Raw genomic sequence first — 21502 nt, 5'->3', positions numbered from 1 at the left:
TACAACTCTGTTAATAAACCTCTTGAATGCAATGCGTTCATCTTTGGTGGCTTCTCGTGTGTCCAGAACTTCCATTCCTTCAATCGATATGCTCATTAGTTCATTCATATGATCAGGCAGAAGGCGACATCTTTCAGAACACAAAAATTCTATTCAATGATGAAAAAGAATGCACAACGTTGTGACTGGGAGTAGCAAGAGATGAATTCGTACTTCTTTCATCCCAGGAAATATAGCATAAAGACAGGGTTGAGCCACTAGTGATGATAAAAAAAAGAAGTTGAAGTCAAATCTTCATTCATTCGTTGTATGATATTCCACTCTGTGTTCAAATTCTTTATTCTGTCCTGCGCAGATGGCAGCCCCATTGCTGGTAGAGCCTCACTCCACTCAGCTGTCGGTGTTTTATAGGACAAGGATCTGTAAAAGCTACGTAGAGGTTGAGTAGAATCTAGAAGTCACTGTTGTAGATTTAAGAATCAAGTCTGTGTACTTTTTCAGTTGTCTTAACAAACACTTCTTGTCCCCTTCACTTAAGGATTCAATATAAATGTCTTCATTAGTCAACTTCTGGGACTGAAGTCTTTGCTTCTTCCAGTACTTTTCCAATGGATAGCTCTCTGATTGATCCAAATGTAGCTTCTATTGCGGGACAAAGATCTACTACTGTTGTAGCAGATGCCTGGATGACATTGTTTAATGACCCAAGTGGTTTCAACAGTAGACTTACGAGAGAGAGAACGGCAATAATCTTCTCCGAACGTAATAGCAAAAGTAATCCATCAGCCTCACTACTTAGATCCATCCCATTTTTCAAAGCCAGTAATAACAGCTGGAGTAATTTTAAGACAACAGCCAAGGATCGCTCATGAGAAAGCCAGAGGGTTTTCCCAGGTTGGACTAATTTGAACTTCAGTCCCAGTGTATCTTCTATGTTTTTCAAGATATTCAGTCTTTTTGGACTCTTGTTGAAAAAAGAATATAATGAAGACATTAAATTTATAGCTTTTAAAATGTCTTTTGAAGAGTCTGCAGCTTGTACTAGCACTAGTTGGAGTAGATGGCTTCTGCAGTGTGTATAGGAGAGATTAAGGATACACTTTTCTCTGAGCAAAGCTTGTACTCCACCATGTCTTCCAGAGAAGTTTGTAGCTCCATCAAATGCACAAGCAGCCATCTGTTTGGGGTCCAACTGACAAACATTTAACTCTAAGATGTGGGTTGTCACAGATGCAGCCGATGTGTCTTCTATAACTTGAACATCTAGAAATGCATCTACTGGCCTACCACTGACATTAAGGTAATGTACACAATGACTCAATACTTGATGGCCATTTGCATCGGTGCATTCATCAGCCATGTATGCAATTTTTTTGAATGTGGTCAGAGAGTTCTTCACTTTTTCAGCTGAGTCTTTCACTGTTGCACCACATGCGTCTAGCCAGTCAGTTGAGTTGCCTGCAGAAAGACAGTGAACATTTGCTGGTCTTGTTCGGAACCAGTGTTCAACTTCAGGATGAACAAGTGACAATGCACTTAACATTGGCCTCCAGTTTGTAGTGTGTGGTATCTCTTGCTTAAACAGAAAGTACGATGCCACAGCCATGTTTGTTCACATGAACCGTATTGTGTCTCCAGCATTCTTAACAGCCTCATTAAGTACTTCTAAAATTGGCTTTGAAAGTGGGCTTATAAGGCTTTCTGCATGTTGATGGACTCCAGAGGCCTGGTGTTTCGCAGCCTTTTCACGTAGTTTGTCAGCATTAGCTTTGCTGATCGGTCTGACAAACCAAGCTCCTCCACTTTTACCAGTTAGAGCATTGGGAAGCTTTCCTCCTTCGTAAGCTTTTTTGCAAGAGGTGCACCAGTAGCCATCTTTTGTAACTTCAATAAATGGGAACACTTTGACCAACAACAATCGGGAACTGCCTTTAGGTTTTGGAGACACTGTTTCTTCAGTAGGTAGCTGTATTTGTGCTTCGGGCTGGTCGGATGTAGATGCACAACTTGACCCTTCAGATGACATGTTGATATATTCTTGGTTCTTGATGTGTTCTTCACCTTGATTGGTTTTTGAGGCCTTTGAGTGGAAAAAATTGTTGCATTGGTTTTTGTCTTTTCATTTTCACTTTGACCTGCAACATATAAAAGAGAAATGAATAAATTTTATTAGGATAATGCAAATTACACCAAAAGACATAACTGTTCTAGATTTCTAAAACAAATATATATTTTTTTAATTATTTAATTTAAATTGACTTTTGAAAAATAAGCCAGCGTGGGATAAGAGGGAAGTCCTCTCCTGGATCAGTAACTAGTTAAAAGATGGGAAACAAAGGGGAGGAATAAATGATCAGTTTTCAGAATGGACAGAGATAAATAGTGGTATCCCTGAGGGGTCGGTACTGGGACCATTACTATTCAACATATTCATAAATTATCTGGAAAAATGGATAAACAGTGAGGTGGCAAAATTTGCAGATGAATCAAAACTATTCAAGATAGTTAAGTCCAAAGCAGACTGCGAAGAGTTACAAAGGGATCTCACTGGGTGACTGGGCAACAAAATGGCAGATAAAATTCAATGCTGATAAATGCAAATTAATGCACATTGGCAAACATAATCTCAACTATACATACAAAATGATGGGGTCTAAATTAGCTTTTAACACTCAAGAAAGAGATGTTGGAGTCATTGTGGATGGTTCTCTGAAAATATCCATCCAATGTGCAGCGGCAGTCAACAAAAAGCAAACAGAATGTTGGGAATCATTAAGAAAGGGATAGATAATAAGACAGAAAATATCATATTGCCTCTATATAAATCCATGGTACGAGCACACCTTGAATACTGTGTGCAGATCTGGTCAACCCTGTTACCAGATGTGCCCGTTACTTTGGGGTATGCTCATTTATTAGGGCTATTCTTCGGGGGGGGGGGGGGCAGAATTCTGTAATTCTATTGATGTACTGCTTATGTCACTTGTGTGTTCATAGGGAGCTCTACTCCTTCCTTCTGCAAGTCCCGTCCCAATGGAGCTCTCCTGCAGGACCTCGGTTCCCCAGGACTGGGTTCCTCCAGCCCTAGAACTAGATGAACACACACACACAGAGCAAGTCTGAGCAGACCGGGTCAATCAGCACTTTCCAGCTGATTCCCTCATATGTCCCTGTACTCAATGGGCTGGGTTAAGCAGCACTTTCATGCTGTCACCCTCATGCGCCCCTGGGCTCAATAGGCTGGGCTGAGCAGCACTTTCAGCTTCCCCCGTCTTATCTGCCACAGGTTTAACACGTCCCTATCCCACTTTCACGTCACACTTGTATGGGTAGTAACCCACTTGATGAGCAGACCCCACAGTATTTTTGGGCGCTACAGGGATCTTTAGCTTAGGTAAAAGAAGCATTGTTGCAGAGTAAATGGGGAAAGCTAAACACAAAAGAGTAGAGTTCGGACAGAGAGAGAGAGGCAACCAGCTTAACCATAAAAGTTATTTATTGAATAATAGTGATAACGACACAAGGAGAGCCCAAAACAACATAACATAGATTATTAAAGGTTAATACCTGAGGTAGAAAGGAAAACAGAGAGGGGGCGTGCAGGGGATCTCACCCGCTCCAGGAGGCTTGAACTGGTCAGGGTTCCCAGGTGATGGTGGTAGCTCAGGGTCCTGAGGGCAGGAGACAGGCAGAGCCCCCAGCACGATCAGTCAGGAGAAGATGGAGTCCCAGTGGAACTGATGCATAGATTGGATCTAAGCATCAGAACACCGACTGGAGGGTGAGTAGGGATTTTTGTAAAAATGGTTCAAGAGAGAACACTAGATTTGTTTATAGGTAAACTGATGACTCAAGGGTTTTCTTTAGGCTAGACAACAGGAGCTGATCACTCTTGGCTCTGGGTGGTGTTTTCTTCCAGGGAGCTCCCAATGCAACTAGGCTGTTTCAGTATTTTGGATATCAATCAAGGATTTATTACTAGAATTGGTCTGATAATTGCTGAGCTGGGTGTGTGCAGGTGTAGGTGTAGGTGCATTAAAATCTGCAGAAGAGATTCCCATGATGCAGTGCGTACCTGCTTTTTTGGTCCCAGAGTTCAGTGCAGTTCTCTGTTCTCCATTCTGCATGCAAATTGAGATGTCTCCCTGTCCCATCTTTCATGCAGATGAGGCTAGGGGAGTTGTCTCTGTTCTTCATTCTGTATGCTAATGGAGATGTCTTAATCTTGTCACCCTTGTCAGGAGGGGTCTAGGTGTGTCTCCCAATACCCTTCACTGCTCTCTGCAAGTATTTTTCTCTGACGGGTTTTGGTTTAAACAGAGACTGCTGGGGGAGGGGGTTGTCTTTCATGAGTCAGACTGGCTGGATACTGCACCCTGGTTCCCCAAGAACACAGAGCTGACTGGTATCAACCCATCCCAAAAAAGATATATTGAAATTGGAAAAGGTACAGAGATGGGCAACTAAAATGATTAGGGGTATGAAACAGGAGAGATTAAAATGACTGGGAATTTTCATTTTAGAAAAGAGACAACTAAGGGAAGATATGCTGGAGGTCTATATAATCTTGATTGGTGTGAAGAAAGTGAATAAGGAAATGTTATTTAATCATTCACATAACACAAGAATTAGTAGTCACCCAATAAAATTAATAGGCAGCAAGTTTAAAAAAACAAAACAAAAGGAAGTACTTCTTCACACAACATAAAGTCAACCCGTGGAACTCTTTACCAGGGGATGCTGTGAAGACCAAAACTATAAAAGGATTAAAAAAGAACTAGATAAATTCCTGGAGAATAGGTCTGTCATAAATATAAAGGGAAGGGTAAACACCCTTAAAATCCCTCCTGGCCAGAGGAAAAATCCTTTCACTTGTAAAGGGTTAAGAAGCTAGGATAACCTCGCTGGCACCTGACCAAAATGACCAATGAGGAGACAAGATACTTTCAAAAGCTGGGAGGAGGGAGAAAAACAAAGGGTCTGTGTCTGTCTGTGTGATACTTTTGCCAGGGACAGAACAGGAATGGAGTCTTAGAATTTAGTAAGTAATCTAGCTAGATGTGCGTTAGATTATGATTTCTTTAAATGGCTGAGAAAATAAGCTGTGCTGAATAGAATGAATATTCCTGTCTGTGTGTCTTTTTTGGAACTTAAGGTTTTGCCTAGAGGGATTCTCTATGTTTTGAATCTAATTACCCTGTAAGGTATTTACCATCCTGATTTTACAGAGGTGATTCTTTTTACTGTTTCTTCTATTAAAATGTTTCTTTTCAAGAACTGAATGTTTTTTTCATTGTTCTAAGATCCAAGGGTTTGGGTCTGTGGTCACCTATGCAAATTGGTGAGGATTTTTACCAAACCTTCCCCAGGAAGTGGTGTGCAAGGGTTGGGAGGATTTTGGGGGGGAAAGACGTTTCCAAAACAACGTTTTCCCAATAAACCCAGATAAACGTTTGGTAGTGGCAGTGGAAGTCCAAGGGCAAAGGGTAAAATAGTTTGTACCTTGGGGAAGTTTTAACCTAAGCTGGTAAAAGTAAGCTTTGGGGGTTTTCATGAAGGTCCCCACATCTGTACCCTAGAGTTCAGAGCTGGGAAGGAACCTTGATAAGGTCCATCAGTGGCTATTAGCCAGGATGGGGAGGGACGCAACACCATGCTCTGAGTGTCCCTAACCTGTTTGCCAGAAGCTGGGAATGGGCAACAGGGGATGGATCACTTGATGATTACCTGTTCTGTTCATTCCCTCTGAAGCATCTAGCCTTGACCACTGTCGGAAGACAGGATATTGGACTATATGGACCATTGGTCTGACCCAGTATGACCATTCTTATATAAAAATTAATTACAATAATAAAAATGTTTTTAGTACAGAAACTCCCCAACATAATGACCTCTCAAGATAGCAACGATGTGAGATAACAACCTGGGCAAATAATGCATTTTAAAAATCTTGGCCTACTAGGAAACATATGTATATAGGTTTCCATTCCCAGTCACAAATCATTCTGTGCATTCTGGAGCATTCTGGAGCAAAGTCACTCAAATATAGTCCAATAAACAAACATTATTTAACGTACCTCTCACTTTTCGCTCCACCGCACCCCACTCACTGATGTTGTCCTTGGTCAGTGGAGACTCAGAGTTCAGAGGTGCTTTCACATGAGTTCAGCTCCCAGGTCGGGAGCAAGAAGGCATCTTGCTCGCTCCTCCAGCTGCTCACTATTCGCTCTGGCCACTGCTGTTTGTTGTGCCACCATTCACTCCACCACTTTGTTGCCAATGGCCCTGCGCTGTCACCTTCTGCTGCCACCTGCCACTGTGACCTCTGCGAGTTGGTCTCTTGAGGTTCCACCCAGCTCTCAGTGATTTCAGCTGAGCTCTCAGTGGGGGAACCTCACTGCCAGTGCAGACTGGACCGTCTCTTCCACGGCAACCCTGTCCCACAGCAGGTCTAAGCACTTAGACCTCAAAAAGAAAAGGAGTACTTGTGGCACCTTAGAGACTAACCAATTTATTTGAGCATGAGCTTTCGTGAGCTACAGCTCACTTCATCGGATGCATACCGTGGAAACTGCAGCAGACTTTATATACACACAGAGATCATAAAACAATACCTCCTCCCACCCCACTGTCCTGCTGGTAATAGCTTATCTAAAGTGATCATCAAGTTGGGCCATTTCCAGCACAAATCCAGGTTTTCTCACCCTCCACCCCCCCACACACAAACTCACTCTCCTGCTGGTAATAGCCCACTTTAGATAAGCGATTACCAGCAGGACAGTGGGGTGGGAGGAGGTATTGTTTTATGATCTCTGTGTGTATATAAAGTCTGCTGCAGTTTCCACGGTATGCATCCGATGAAGTGAGCTGTAGCTCACGAAAGCTCATGCTCAAATAAATTGGTTAGTCTCTAAGGTGCCACAAGTACTCCTTTTCTTTTTGCGAATACAGACTAACACCGCTGTTACTCAGAAACCTGTCACTTAGGCCTCATTATCAGTGATTTAAGCTGTAGTGGTCACTTAACAAAACAAAAGACTCTCTATGGAGCCTAATCAGCTCTGTCTTTAAACTGTGGCGAGGAGCAGTCAAATCGTACTTGTGACACAGGCAGAACATCAAGCAAAACACCTGTCCCCACCCTCTCTCTTGATGCCCTCAATCAACACAGGCTAAGTACAGTTCTACTGCCCTTTACTCATATAATAAGAATAACAACATTTCATTACCCCCCCCCCACCACACACACACACACACACACACATTCAAGTCATTTGTAACCCAACCCCAGCCAAAATCTATCACTTGGGAAACACAGCTCCATTTGCTGGATACGTAGGTAGATTAGGTGTGAATGTAAATACAGTCTGGTCCCGAAGCCTTTCCCCCCAGCCCGCAGCTCATCACGAGCTGTCAGGGAGAGCTCATTTAGACTTTTCTTACAAATCATAATTTGAAATTATTAGGTTGGCCAACATCACAGAAATGAATGCACTGACACTGTCGTAAAAAACAACAGCTGTATAAGGAAGCTAGTCTATGTTCATACTTTTCAAATCTATCATACTTTTTCAGATACACATATTTTATCATACACTTTATATGCTTTTAAAGTGTGTATTAATGTTTCAATTTCAATTCAAATTTCCAAACAGTCACTAAATTAGCATGTAGCTAGTTCATAAAACTGGGCGGGGCAGTGGTTGGGAAAATTCAGGGGGGGTGTAGGGAAATCACTGCCGGTGCAGTCTTAACCAAAGGAACTGAAGGTGCACTAAGAACAACAAGAGTCATATGAACATTCAAAATAAATAATGCTAATGCCTTAGCCTGTGGATTACAGGAAAGGAAGTGCAATCTAGGCAATCAGGACAGCACTTGCTCCTTGACCTGACTTTTCCTAATCTGCCCGTCTCCTTCTCTTGCCTCCAACAGTTCTCCCCTCCTTTGGACATATTTTTTACCCCTCCATGATGTCGAGGACTTGAACCCCCAGATGGCACGGGTCGTTGTCTGACCAGAGAGAGACAGGCAACACCAGCAAGGTCCGAACACAAAGCTCTTTATTGAAGAGTGCACACAAAAACAGAGAGCAGCCCGTCTCCAAAGAGAACCAGCAGTCTCTAAGTAAAACTCATAGGTTTTTATAGACAGTTCCGTCGCGTCACAGATTTATTCATAAAGCAGCCCACCCCTCCCCTATGTTAGTTAAAATCCTCTTTCTCTATTATGCATGCACTTCTACCCCCTTATTGTACATAACTTTTAGCAAATCACAATGCTTCACTAACTTTCTTATCGGTATGGGTGTCAACCAGGAGACAAGGAGTTAAGAACAGACATAACACAAAAACAAGGAGTGGAAAACAGTGCCTCCTATCTCAAAAAACTGTTCCCAGAACATTTGGTACAAAAAGGCAGGAATGCAGGCCTCCCCTTTTTTCTTACTCCCTGTAACTTAAACACGTATTCCTTCATTCTGCTGTCAGAGGCTTTCCCAGCAGCCTCTCTTAGCCTGACTTTGGTTAGGTTGACATAACTGCTTCCTATTTAACTTTTCTCACCTGACAATGATTTCACCTTCTTTCCCCTCTCATTTTCTCCCACTTTTAGCACCATTTCCTTGCCGCAGGAAGCAGATTGGGAGGGTAGGAAGGGCAGAGTGAGGGCAGCAGCTTCAGCAGATGCCACTGAGCAACCTCGGATAGGTCCAGCAAAGGAGCAAATGCTCCAGGAAGCAGTTTCTCACCTGATTCGTCTGCCGCATCCCTGTCGGGGGCGAGAGGGAGGGGACAGTTCCTGCTGGGACAGCAAAATAAATAGCACAGGGTGGCTGAGGGAGGTAGCCACACAGGAGGCTTCTGAGAGCCTGGGATGGCACCAGAGAGCGCATTGCTCTAGGACTCTGTGTCTACACAGTGGGGGCTTCTCTCAGCTCAGGAAGGAGAGGAGGATTCTGGCTGGCATCCAGCAGCTGAGGGGTTACCACTGGAACGCCCGGCTGCTGCTCTGCTTAGTGCTGAGGGAGGGGAAGTTGCTCTGGCTCTTGCTGCTGTACAGGTTGGGGTTGGACTTCCTGAGTCAAACACTGACTGCTGCCTTCAGCTCCATACTGAGCCCGGAGTCCGGGCTGAGCCGCTGCTGCCCAGCGGGGTCTGTGCGGGGAGAGACCTGCACTAACCCCCCTCTGGGCCCAGCCGCGGGGACTTTGTCCGGGTGCTGGAACCAGCCCCTGGGCAGCCCCGGGCTCTGCCGACACCAGCCCCTGAGCCGGAGCCTGCAGGTGAGGGGAGAGACCCGGGGGAAGGGCTGGGGCCGGGCAGGAAAGTGACTCCGCACCAACGGCCCCTCCTCGCCCCAGCTCTGCTCCCGGGGGGGCGGGGGTCTGCGAGTCCCGGAGCTGCTGCCCCCCCTGACCCCCCCGGCTCTGTCCCCCTGAGCGCCTGCAGGAGCCGAGCCAGCGCCGGGAGAGCGAACGGGCCGGGCTGGGCCAGGGACCGAGTCTCCCAGCCCGAGGGGACGGAGCAGGAGGGAGAGAGGAGCAGAGGCTGGCAGGGGCAGCAGGAGCAGTCAGTGGGGAGGGAGGTTCCCGGCTCCCAGCCCTGCCCAGCTCCGTTCCCTGCAGCACCCCGTGGCAGGTTGACTTTCCTGGAGAGGCGCAGGGAGAGGAAAAGACAGTTCCTGCTTCTGCTTGGTCCCCGCGCTGCTGGGTCGATGCGCTGCCCTGGGGACCGTGTCGGGGGATCCCCCAGAGTGTCTGCTTTTATTCTGCTCTTTCAGTATAGCTGGACTGCACAGTGACATGGACAATGTTGGCTGCACCGTTTTAGTCTAAAGGGGCCTTTTCAGTTCCTTACAACACACTCAGAGTTACCTGACAGGCCTCAGGTCTAACATAGTTTGACAATTCCTAAGCTCATTTTAGAGCAGAGAGTCTCTGTCCTGGATGAATTTATTTGGAAAGTTTGATATGGGAAAACACTTAGCTTGTTTTTGAGAAGGGGCCTGGGAAAAGAGCAAATTACAATTTTACCATTTTATTTTTAAAATAATTCTAGTCCCTTAAGAATTTAAGTAAAAATTTTACATTTGACTGAGAAAGGATTCCTAGTCAAGAGACAAGGTGGGTGAGGCAATATATTATTGGACCAACTTCTGGTCATGAGAGAGACCAGCTTTTGAGCCACAGAGGGTATGTCTACACAGCAAAAGGAAAAACCCGTAGCTGGCCTATGCTAGCTGACATGGGCTCATGGGGTTCTGGTAGCAGGGCTGTTTCATTGCTACCTAGACTTCTTGGCTTGGGCTAGACCCTCCCACCCCACAGGGTGAAAGTGATTAACCACTGGAACAAATGACCAGGGGAAGTGGTGGATTTTCCATCTCTTGATGTCTTCAAATAAATACTGGATGCTTTTCTGACCAATATACTTTAGACAAATGCAGGTCATGGGGCTCAGAACTGGTGTAACTGGGTAAAATGCAAGGGACTGTGACATACAGAAGTCAGACTGATGATCTCATAGTCCTTTGTGGCCTTAAGCTGTATGAATCTTAGGAACTCATCCTACAAACACTCACACATATTTAATATTAAGCATCTCAGTGCTTCCGTTGACTTCACTTACTCTCTGTCACTAATAGTGTTTAAAAGTCTGTATGGATTTAGTCCTTGTGGGAGGGGCTGGGCTGGGCTGTAAATAAAGTGATAAAAGCCAGGATCCTTAAAAAACAAGAGACTAATGTAGACACCTACGTCTGTTCAGGCAGCTCAGTCATTGGCCTAATTATCAGCAAGGCTGGACACTCAGAACTGAGACCCAATGTGGCAGGCTCAACATTCTTGAAACGCAAGCCACTTATTGAGAGACTTGACTACGGATTTGGGACTAAACTTTGGGTTGTTTTGTTTTGTTTTTTAGTGTTTTGGCTCAAGTATTCTCCAGGATGACAGAGTCTAGGATGACAGAGAGTGTCTGTTGGCAGGGAAGGAGTCTGGGGAAAACTGGGGTGTGCAATGGATTAAACCTCTTCTGAAACCTTCCCTATCACCCTTCTCACTCTGACAGGCTGCAGAATAAAATCCACATTTGCTCCAGTTCATCCCATCAACGGAGAGACAAGAAAGGGAAATGGCTGCAGCAGAGCCGGTGACCTTCGAGGAGGTGGCTGTGTATTTCTCTGAGGAAGAATGGGCCCTGCTGGACGTAGGTCAGAGAGCCCTGTACAGGGATGTTATGCAGGAGAATTATGAGACCGTGACCTCGCTAGGTAAGGATTCCTGTCCCATTGGGTATTAGAAACTGTGGGGTCTCAGAAGCATCTGGGTCAGCTTCTCTTCAGGATTCTTAATTGGTCCCCCATATTTCTATGACGATCAGCCCTGTTAGTCCCTAGATTGTGTGTCTGTGATATTGTCCCTTCCCACAAGACAGAAGATTGAGGGACATGTTGATGGTGCTACTCTTCCCAGAACCAAGATTTTTAAGTGCACTTTATCTCCATCTTGACTGCATTCTGCCTGAGCCAGATATGTGAGCAGGAGCTCCCAGATGTTCCAGACTCTTCTACCTGTCAGGAAAGCCATGGACCAGAATCATGAGGCTGGTTGCCATTAGTGTCTCTAGAGCTACCTCTTCTGCCAAGGTGCTGAGTTCTTGGAAGGAGGATGTTGGTCCTGGTGTCTCTTCTTGGCCGTGATGGTTCCTCGCACTGAGGGGGCTGTGTTCTGGGGCTGAGGGAGGGTATATGAAGTAACTGGTGGTCTGAGAGTATTCTGTGAGTCTATCGATGTACTATATGAATGTCTGGGGGACGGCCCAGGGAGGTTAGAAGAATATTCACAAATTGGCAAAGGGTTCATAAAAGTGCCACAAGAATGATTTCAAGTTTGGAAAATGTGCCTTAGAGTGAGAGACTTAAAGCGCTCTGTATATTAAATTTATCCAGGAGAAGATTAAGCAGTATTTTGAACAGAAGCCTTAGGTATCTACAGAGGGAGATTTCTGATAGCACAGGGTTCCTTAATCTAGTAGACAAAATCAGAAGGAGATCCAGAGGCTGGAAGCTGAAGCTGGATAAATTCAGACCAGTCATAAAGTGCAGATGTTTAACAATGAGGTGAATTAACCATTGGAGTAATTTACGCAGGGATGTGGTGGATTCTCCATCACTAGGAGTCTTTGAATCAAGCTTGGATGTCTCTTTCTAACAAATATGTCTAGCTCAACCACAAGATATGGACTTGATGCAGGAATTTCTGCGCAAGGTTGTCTGACCTGTCTAACGTACAGGAGGTCAGATTAGATAATCCTAATACTCCCTTCTGGCCTTTACATCTGGCAATCTATGTTTGCAGATCTGTAGATTAGTCAGAAATTTGGTCAAGTTCCAATTCAGCAAACTTCCCTATTCACCAAGCACTAATGTGACTCAAGCACTAACTATAAGAGAGATGCTCGACTAGGAACCTGAGGATTCAGGAACTATGGGGATTCACTTGGTGGGATTTCTTTGGATGGAACTGTCCTGCATCTAAGGAAAAGAAGGAGGGAAATTAGCAGAATAAGGACAATGTTCTTCCAAAAAGCAGGCTTTCACAAACTCTGAGAACTTGGTATGTTTGGTCCCATAGGAAGAAAATCTAAGGGAAAAAGGAGTTCAGGAGAGCTGGCAGTTTCTCAAAAAGACAATATTTACAAGACAAAAAGCATATCCCAATAATACAGAAAGATAGGAAGAATAGCAAGGGGCCAATATCGCTGCATCAGGAGGTCTTTAATGACACGAACATTGAAAAGGAATCCTGCAAAAAGTGGAAACATGGACAACTTGCTAAGGATGAGTATGAAATAACAGCAGAGGCATGTAGCGAGAAAATCAAAAAGGCTGAGGCACAAAATGAGTTACAAATAGCAAGGGACATAAAAGGCAATGAGAAGAGGTCCTGTAAATACATGAGGAGCAAGAGCAAAACGAAAGACAGTGTAGGCCCACTACTTGGAGGGGAAAGAGAGCTAAAAATTATAACATCAGGAAGGCTGAGTTGTTAATTCCTATTTTCCTTTAGTGTTTAGTAAAAAAAAAAAAATATAATGTTGACCAAAAGCTTAATAGAACTAATATCAAAAACAAGGGGGAAGGAACACAAGCCAGAGTAGAGAAAGAACAGATTGAATACATCTAACTTACTTAAATATTCTTTGTCATCGGGGACTGACCAAATTCATCCTGGGGTACTTAAGGAACTAGCTGAAGCAATCTCGGAACTATTAACAGTTATCTTTGAGAATTCATGGAAGACAGGTGAGGTCCCAGAGACTGGAGAAGGACAAGCATAGTACTTATCATTAAAAGGAGGAACAAAGATGACTTGCGAATTATAGGCCAATCAGCCTAACTTTGATACCTGCATAGACATTGAACCAATTATTAAACAATCAATTTGTAAGCACCTAGTGGATAAGTAATAGTCAACATTGATTTGTCAAGAATAAATCAAGTCAAATCCAAAGTGTTACGCTGAGAAAGGATAAATCAAATGCACAAATACACAATGTGCAATAACTGGCCAGGAAGTAGTACTGTAGAAAAGCATTTGGGAGTTATAGTGGATCACAAATTGAATGTGAGCCAACAATGTGATGTAATTGCAAAAAAGGCTAATATCATGCTAGGCTGTATTAACGAGAGAGTCATATGTATGACACAGTAGGTAATTGTCCCTCCCTACTTGGCACTCATTAGGACTCATTTGGAGTACTGTGAACACTTCTGGGTGTCTCACTTTTGGAAAGATATGGACACATTGGAGAGAGTATAGAGGAGAGCAAAAAAACCTGACCTATGAGAAAAGGCAAAAAGAAGTGGTCATGTTTAGTCTTGAGAAAAGAAGACTGAGTGGGAGACCTGATACCAGTCTTCAAATGTGGGAAGGTGTGTTATGAAGAGGAAGGTGATCGATTGTTCTCTATGTCCACAGAACATAGGAAATGAAGTGATGGATGGGCTTAATCTGCAGCAAGGGAGATTTAGGTTTGGTATTGGGAAAAACTTTCTATCTGTAAGAACAGTTAGGTAATGGAACAGGTTAACAAGGAAAGTTGTGAAATTCCAGGCTTTGTCTACAGTACACAGCTTTTAGCGACATGGCTGTGTTGCCACAGCCCTGCCGCTAAAAGTTGTGCAGCGTATCCGCTGTTTGTCGGCTCTCCTACTGACAAAAAACTTCCACCCCCAATGAGTGGCATTCGCTTTGTCAGCAGGAGTGCTCTGTTCACACTGGCACTTGTCATGACAAAACTTTTGTCTTTCAGGTGGTGGGGGTGTTTAACACCTCTGAAAGACAAAAGTTTTGTCATTCAATTGCGAGTGTAGACAAAGAGCCAGTCACTGGTTGCTTTTAAGAACAAGATAGACAAACATCTGTCAGGGTCGGTCTTGGGGTACCTACTTCTCTCTCAATGCAGGGGGCTGGGACAGATGAGCTCTTGCTGCTCTTTTCAGCAACATATTTCTATGATTCTGTGATTTGAGCCAAGGTGGGAGGAGAATGTCTACTCCACAGCCAGAGCTGTCCTCTCTGGGTCTGAAGTGTATGGAGCAGGCTAAGGGGGTAGGAAAAGCCAATACCAGGCCTGAGGTGGGAGTCAGCCAGGCCCCAGCAGGGCCAGATCCGGTCTTATGGATAATGGGGAAGGACTGAATGACAGTTGATCAGCAAGCGTATGGGGGCCCTTGTGCTGGACCATCATGACCCATGAGAGGAGTCTCTTTGCTCTCTGCATTGGACAGGGAGCAGGTGTATAGTGATCTTTTTCCAGGCCCTGGGTGGTGTTTCCTCTGTTTATTTCTGAGCAGCTTATCATTTGGGGAGAACCTAGGGTCCCCAATCAGGTGACACCTGTGGAGCTAGGTGCTGCATGGATGCAGACTAGGAGAGAGTCCCCATACCAAAGAGTTGATGGTCTGAGTATATCCTCCTGTTCTGCCTTGTGTTGAGAAGGGATGTGTGGGGGGGAGACGTGACTGTAAATGATGGAGGCTAAATCGTACCCCAGGTAACTTCAGAGTGTAGCAACTCCGCTCAACTCCTCAGGGGAATAAGTCAAGGCCATTCCCGAGGCAGAGTGGGTGAACTCCTGCTCCAGAGCTGCATATCATGGGATGTTGTATGATTTATAGTGCAGTCCCCATGGGGTTAGGGGTAGGGAGAGGAAGAAGCCTCCCTGGGTGGGCTGCTCAGATCCTTGGTTTGGAAGTAATAACAGCCCTGAGCTTAATGACCAAGATCAACACTTGTTTCCTCACCCCCTCTGCCAAGCAGGATTCCCAGTTTCCAAACCTGACGTGATCTCCCACCTGGAACGAGGGGAGAGGCTGTGCGTTTCTGGTCTCCAGGACTATGAGGAAAGGGAGATTCTGAGAGACCCCCACACAGGTGAGGAATCAGTTAAACTTACTCAGAAATCAGTTATTCTATCATCCTGGCAGATGTCACATACGCATTTTCATCAAGCTTGTCTGACCCTTCATCTATGCTCATAGGATGTGGAGGAAGGATGGGTCCCCTCGTATGTGGGGAGCAGGATTCAGCTCCTGATCGTTCAATCTCCCTAACAGTTATTTGGGTTTGTTCTCCCCTTTCTGAGGTTCCCTGTCCCTGGTACAGGGACTGACTCCTGTCTGGATTTGCTCTCTGTCCCAGCAGGTGATGGGATGGTGAATGAGAAGGAGAATCCGCAGCAGGAAAGTCCTGAGCGAGTGGAACCACAGGGGATGGTATCAGGAAGATCTGATGTTTCCCAGAGTCTTGAGCAGGGAGAAGCCTGTGAAATTCAGCACAGACCAGAAAGGAAGCAGGGAAACTACTCAGAGGAGAGACTGGGTAAATCCGCTCACAAGAGCAGAGGCATCAAGAAAATCAAAGAAACTGTTCAACAGAGAATTCGCACTGGAGAGAATCCCTACTCGTGCGGTGATTGTGGGAAAAGCTTCAGTCAGAGCTTAACCCTTATTCACCATCAGAGAATCCACATGGGAGAGAAACCCTATAAATGTAACGAGTGTGGGAAAAGCTTCAGTGTGAGCTCAAAGTTTCTATTGCATCAGAGAACTCACACAGGAGAAAGACCCTATGACTGCCCCGTGTGTGGGAAAAGCTTCAGTGTGAGCTCCAACCTTATTCAACACCAGAGAATCCACACAGGAGAGAAACCCTATAAGTGTCCTGACTGCGGGAAAAGCTTCAATCAGAGTTCAAACCTTCTGTCGCATCAGAGAATCCACACGGGAGAGAAACCCTTTGAATGTCTCGAGTGCAGGAAAAGCTTCAGTCGTAGATCGACCCTTCTATCACATCAGAGAATCCACACACAAGAGAAACCCTATACCTGTGCTGAGTGTGGGAAAAACTTCGGTCACAGTGCACACCTTACTAGTCACCAGAGAACCCACACAGGAGAGAAACCCTTCAAATGCAGCGAATGTGGGAAAAGCTTTAGTCAAAGCTCAAACCTTTATACACATCAGAGAATTCACATGGGAGAGAGACTCTATAATTGCCCTGACTGCGGGGAAAGCTTCAGACTGAAGTCAACTCTTGTTACTCACAAGAGAATCCACATGGCTGAGAAACCCTTTAAATGCCCCGCATGTGGGAAAAGCTTCAATGCGAGCTCAGCCCTTAGGAAACATCAGAGAATCCACAGTGGAGAGAGACCCTATGAGTGTCTTCACTGTGGGAAAAGTTTCTGTAGCAGCTCAGCCCTTTGTAATCATCAGAGCACCCACCTTGAGGACAGACCCTACAAATGCAATGAGTGCAGGAAAAGCTTCAGTCAAAGTTCCAACCTTATTCAACATCAGAGAATCCACACAGGAGAGAGACCCTATAACTGCCCCGACTGCAGGAAAAGCTTCAGTCGAAAATCAACCCTAATTAAGCATCAGAGAACCCATGTGGCGGAGAGAGACCCTATAAGTGAGCTAAATGTGGGAAAGGCTTCAGTGACAGCTCAAACCTCATTACACATCAGAGAATCCACACAGGACACAACACCTAGGAATGGGTCATGTGTATAAGACCTCTATTGAGACCCATGAATCTCAAAGGGTCAGGGCAGGCTGGAGTGGCCCTGTAATGAGGACCTGCAATAGTTAGTTATTAAAGCAGAGAATGAAATCACATGCCTGGAACATGTGTAGACCAAGAGACTGAGATAAGATTCCCATGTTGTGATGAGATTTGTTTATTGCACTCCCCCTGCCCCCACCCCGACTCTCACACATACCTCCCCATGTACCCCTTATCTCCACACACCACCACCCTTATACATCTGACTCGCACCCCTAGGGCTATGATTCCCAGTGGGGTGCGGATGTTGTTTGCTCAGGGGAACAACGTCCTTGACTTCCAAAAGAAAGTGAAATTGTCTTTCTAAATGCTGCAGGACAAGAAATGTTCTTCCCATAATTTAAAGCTCCCTCTCTCTTACCTGGGCCATCAGCTAATCAGAAGGATTTTTAATAATATGCAAGAAGGAATAGTAATAGCCCAGCTGCAGGAAGGGAAACTAAACCCATCTGAAACCTAACCTGTACTGAAGTCCACTCCGAACCCTTACAGATTCTGAAATAAGGAAAAAAAGCTTGCTCTTCAAATAGTCAAGACAAACCCATCAGTTAAATTTATAATCTTAAAAAATAAAAAGTGGAATTGTTAATCAAGTGCCTCTGCTCACTTTTAAAAGAAATAATGAGTCCTTTGGCTGCCAGGCAGAAATAAGGGAGAGTTGCAGAACAGGTGTTCGTCAATCATGCTGGGCAGCAGGAGGAGCATACTCAAAGCCCAACAAAAAAACCTGGCAGGAAAAAAAACCCTTTCTCATAGAACTGTAGAAATGCAGGGGTGGGCTGGAAGGGACCATCAAGTCCAGTCCCCTGCTCTGTGGCCAGTGGACCAAGTAAACCTAGACCATCCCTGACAGGTGTTTGTCCAACTTTTTTTTTTTTTTAAAAGCTTCCGATGATAGGGACTCCTCGACCTCCCTTGGAAGCCAATTGAAGAGCTTAATAACCCTTATATTTAGGTGAGATATTAGGAAAAACTTTCTAAATCTTCTTGGCTACAGATTAAGCCCATCACTTCATGTGCTACCTTCAGTGGACATGGAGAAAAATTGTTCACCATCCCCTTTATAACAGCTCTTAACATATTGAAAGACTATTTTCAGGTCACCCTTCAGTCTTCTGTTCTCAAGACTAAATATGCTCATTTTAAAAATCTTTACTCATAGGTCAGGTTTTCTAAACCTTTAATCATTTTTATTGCTCTCCTCTGAGCCCCCACTCCTCCCCCCCCCCGGTTCTTTTCAGTAGTACTACCACCTAAACAGTTGTTTCCCATTTTATTGTTCTACATTTGATTTTTCCTTCCTAAGTGAAGTACTATGCACTTGTCTTTATTTAATTTCATCTTGTTGAATCCAAACCAATTCTCCAATTTGTCAAGGTCATTTTGAATTTTAAACCTGTCCTCCAAAGTGCTTGGAACCCCTTCTAGCTTGCTGTCATCTGCAAATTTTATAAGCATACTCTCTACTGCATTATTGGGTCATTAATTAAAATATTGAATAGTGCCGGACCCAGGACTGACCCTGGTGGGAACCCACTAGATACAATCTCCCAATTTGACAGGAAACCATTGATAACTACTCTTTGAGTATGGTCTTTCAACATGTTGTGCACCCACCTTATAGTAATTTCCTCTAGACCACATTTCCCTAGTTTGCCTATGAGAATGTCATATCATATCATAGAATCATAGAATATCAGGGTTGGAAGGGACCTCAGGAGGTCATCTAGTCCAACCCCCTGCTCAAAAGCAGGACCAATCCCCAATTAAATCATCCCAGCCAGGGCTTTGTCAAGCCTGACCTTAAAAACTTCTAAGGAAGGAGATTCTACCACCTCCCTAGGCAACGCATTCCAGTGTTTCACCACCCTCCTAGTGAAAAAGTTTTTCCTTATATCCAACCTAAACCTCCCCCACTGCAACTTGAGACCATTACTCCTTGTCCTGTCCTCTTCTACCACTGAGAATAGTCTAGAACCATCCTCTCTGGAACCACCTCTCAGGTAGTTGAAAGCAGCTATCAAATCCCCCCTCATTCTTCTCTTCTGCAGACTAAACAATCCCAGTTCCCTCAGCCTCTCCTCATAAGTCATGTGTTCCAGACCCCTAATCATTTTTGTTGCCCTTCGCTGGACTCTTTCCAGTTTATCCACATCCTTCTTGTAGTGTGGGGCCCAAAACTGGACACAGTACTCCAGATGAGGCCTCACCAATGTCGAATAGAGGGGGACAATCACGTCCCTTGATCTGCTTGCTATGCCCCTACTTATACATCCCAAAATGCCATTGGCCTTCTTGGCAACAAGGGCACACTGCTGACTCGTATCCAGCTTCTCGTCCACTGTCACCCCTAGGTCCTTTTCTGCAGAACTGCTGCCTAGCCATTCGGTCCCTAGTCTGTAGCTGTGCATTGGGTTCTTCCGTCCTAAGTGCAGGACCCTGCACTTATCCTTATTGAACCTCATCAGATTTCTTTTGGCCCAATCCTCCAATTTGTCTAGGTCCCTCTGTATCCTATCCCTGCCCTCCAGCATATCTACCACTCCTCCCAGTTTAGTATCAGTAGTAGTATGTCGTATGGAACTGTGTCAAAAACCTTACTAAAATCAGGTTATAACATGTCTACTGCTTCCTCCCAGCCACTAAATCAGTAATCCTATCAAAGAAGGAAACTGAATTGGTGTGGCATGATTTGTTCTTGACAAATCTATTGTGACTATGCCTTATAACCTATTATCCCCCGGTGCTTACAATTGATTGTTTAATACTTTGCTCCAGTATCTTTCCATCTGGTGAAGATAGGCTGACTGAACTATAATTGCCCAGGTCCTTCTTGTTCCTTTTTTTTAAAGATAAGTACCATGTTTGCCCTTCTCCAGTCTTCTGGGACCTCACTGTCCTCCAGGAATTCTCTTTGAGAATTCCAATGACTTGGAGATTGCTTCAGCTCGTTCTTTATGTACCCTGGGATTAATTTAATTAGAGCCTGCTGACTGGAATACATATAACTTATCTAAATATTCTTTAACCTGGTTTTACCCTATTTTGGTTTGCTTTCATTTCCCCTGGTTGTCAATATTAATTGTGTTAAGTATCTGGTCATCATTGATTATTTTAGCAACGATTAAAGGAAAATAGGCATTAAGCACCTATTGTTGCTCTCCTTCCTCCTAAATAGAGTGCCCACACTTTTTGTTGTCTTTCTCTTGCTCCTAATGTATTTAAGGAACCTTTACTGTCCCTTGCCAGGTGTAACTCATTTTGCGCCTTAGCCTTTCTGCTTTTGTCTCTATGTTCTTGTGCTGTTCTTTTGTACTACTTATTAATCTGACCATGTTTCCACTTTTTGTAGGATTCCTTTTTGATTTTCAGGTCATTTAGAATTAAGCAAAAAACCATCAGGGTGCAACTTCGTTTAAAAAAAACCCAACAACAATAAAAGTCTTAAAAGAAAACCCAAAACATAAGTGAAACTTTGCTTTTTAAAATCAATCTTGGCACAGAACCCAGCATACTAGGTGGGAAGCCACTTAAGCTGCCCAGTGGAGGATGCCACCAGGAGAGGAGTCTTCTAAGCGCCATCCTTTTTATGGAGATAGGTGCCTATCTCTTCCTTCAAGTCAGGAACTGGGGAAGTTAGATGTTCCTCTGCCAATGGGGTCTGATACAGAAGTCCTATTCAGAGGTCACCTATCTCCACACAACACAGCTGGGGAGGAAGCAGATGGAGAAGCTTCTTTATAACCTTTAGCTTCATGGTTATTTTATTCACCCAGGATGTGGGAGACACCTTGTTCATGTCCCCCCACTGCCTACTGAGGCAAAGGGATTTGAACAGGGATCTTGCACTTCTGAGGAGAGTGGCTGAACTACCAAGACATGGGATATTCTGATGTGAGTGTCTCCTTGTCTCTCCTAGTGAAGCAGCTCCACTGTATATAAATACTTAAGGAATCATTGGGCCAGAGTAAGAATGATTCCACAGCCTGAGGGCCAGGGCACCCACCTATAAGGTGGGCGACTCTGGATCCAATCCCCCTTCTCCAGTGATCGTAAGATCCTAAGTCCCACCACTCACCACAAAGAAGGCTGTACGCTGAACAGCAGAAGGAAGGGTGAGAAATTGCACCTGCTTGAAAGTGCAGAAAGACTTAGGAAATCAAAGCTTGCTGCGACAATTCCATAGGGATTTTCTGTGCTTCAAAGAAACAGAGCGTTAAAGGACATAACTAGAGTAAGATAGGGTTTGAATCTGACAACATTGCAGATTTTGGCTGCTTTAAATGACATGCTGTAACCTGTAGCTGCCAGACTTATTGTTCACACCATGGGTGTGTGGTGCTGGATGCACTTAACTTGGCTTACTAA

The 21502-nt window shown here is 44.5% G+C and overlaps 1 protein-coding gene across 1 annotated transcript in view; it reads left to right on the top strand.

Annotated features, from left to right (window-relative positions):
• The window catches only part of LOC144275303 (uncharacterized), a 97394-nt gene extending 80293 nt beyond the window's left edge, over positions 1-17101 (top strand). The window contains exon 4 of the mRNA XM_077834517.1: positions 15951-17101. Coding sequence (XP_077690643.1) covers positions 15951-17082 — 1132 coding nt within the window. The 3' untranslated portion in view covers positions 17083-17101. The remainder of the gene's footprint in view (positions 1-15950) is intronic.
• The last annotated feature ends 4401 nt before the right edge of the window (positions 17102-21502 follow it).

Source organism: Eretmochelys imbricata, chromosome 14, assembly GCF_965152235.1.
Source record: "Eretmochelys imbricata isolate rEreImb1 chromosome 14, rEreImb1.hap1, whole genome shotgun sequence".
Lineage (NCBI taxonomy): Eukaryota > Metazoa > Chordata > Testudines > Cheloniidae > Eretmochelys > Eretmochelys imbricata.
The sequence above is the reverse complement of the archived record's forward strand: the minus strand, read 5'-3'. Positions and strand labels throughout refer to the sequence as shown.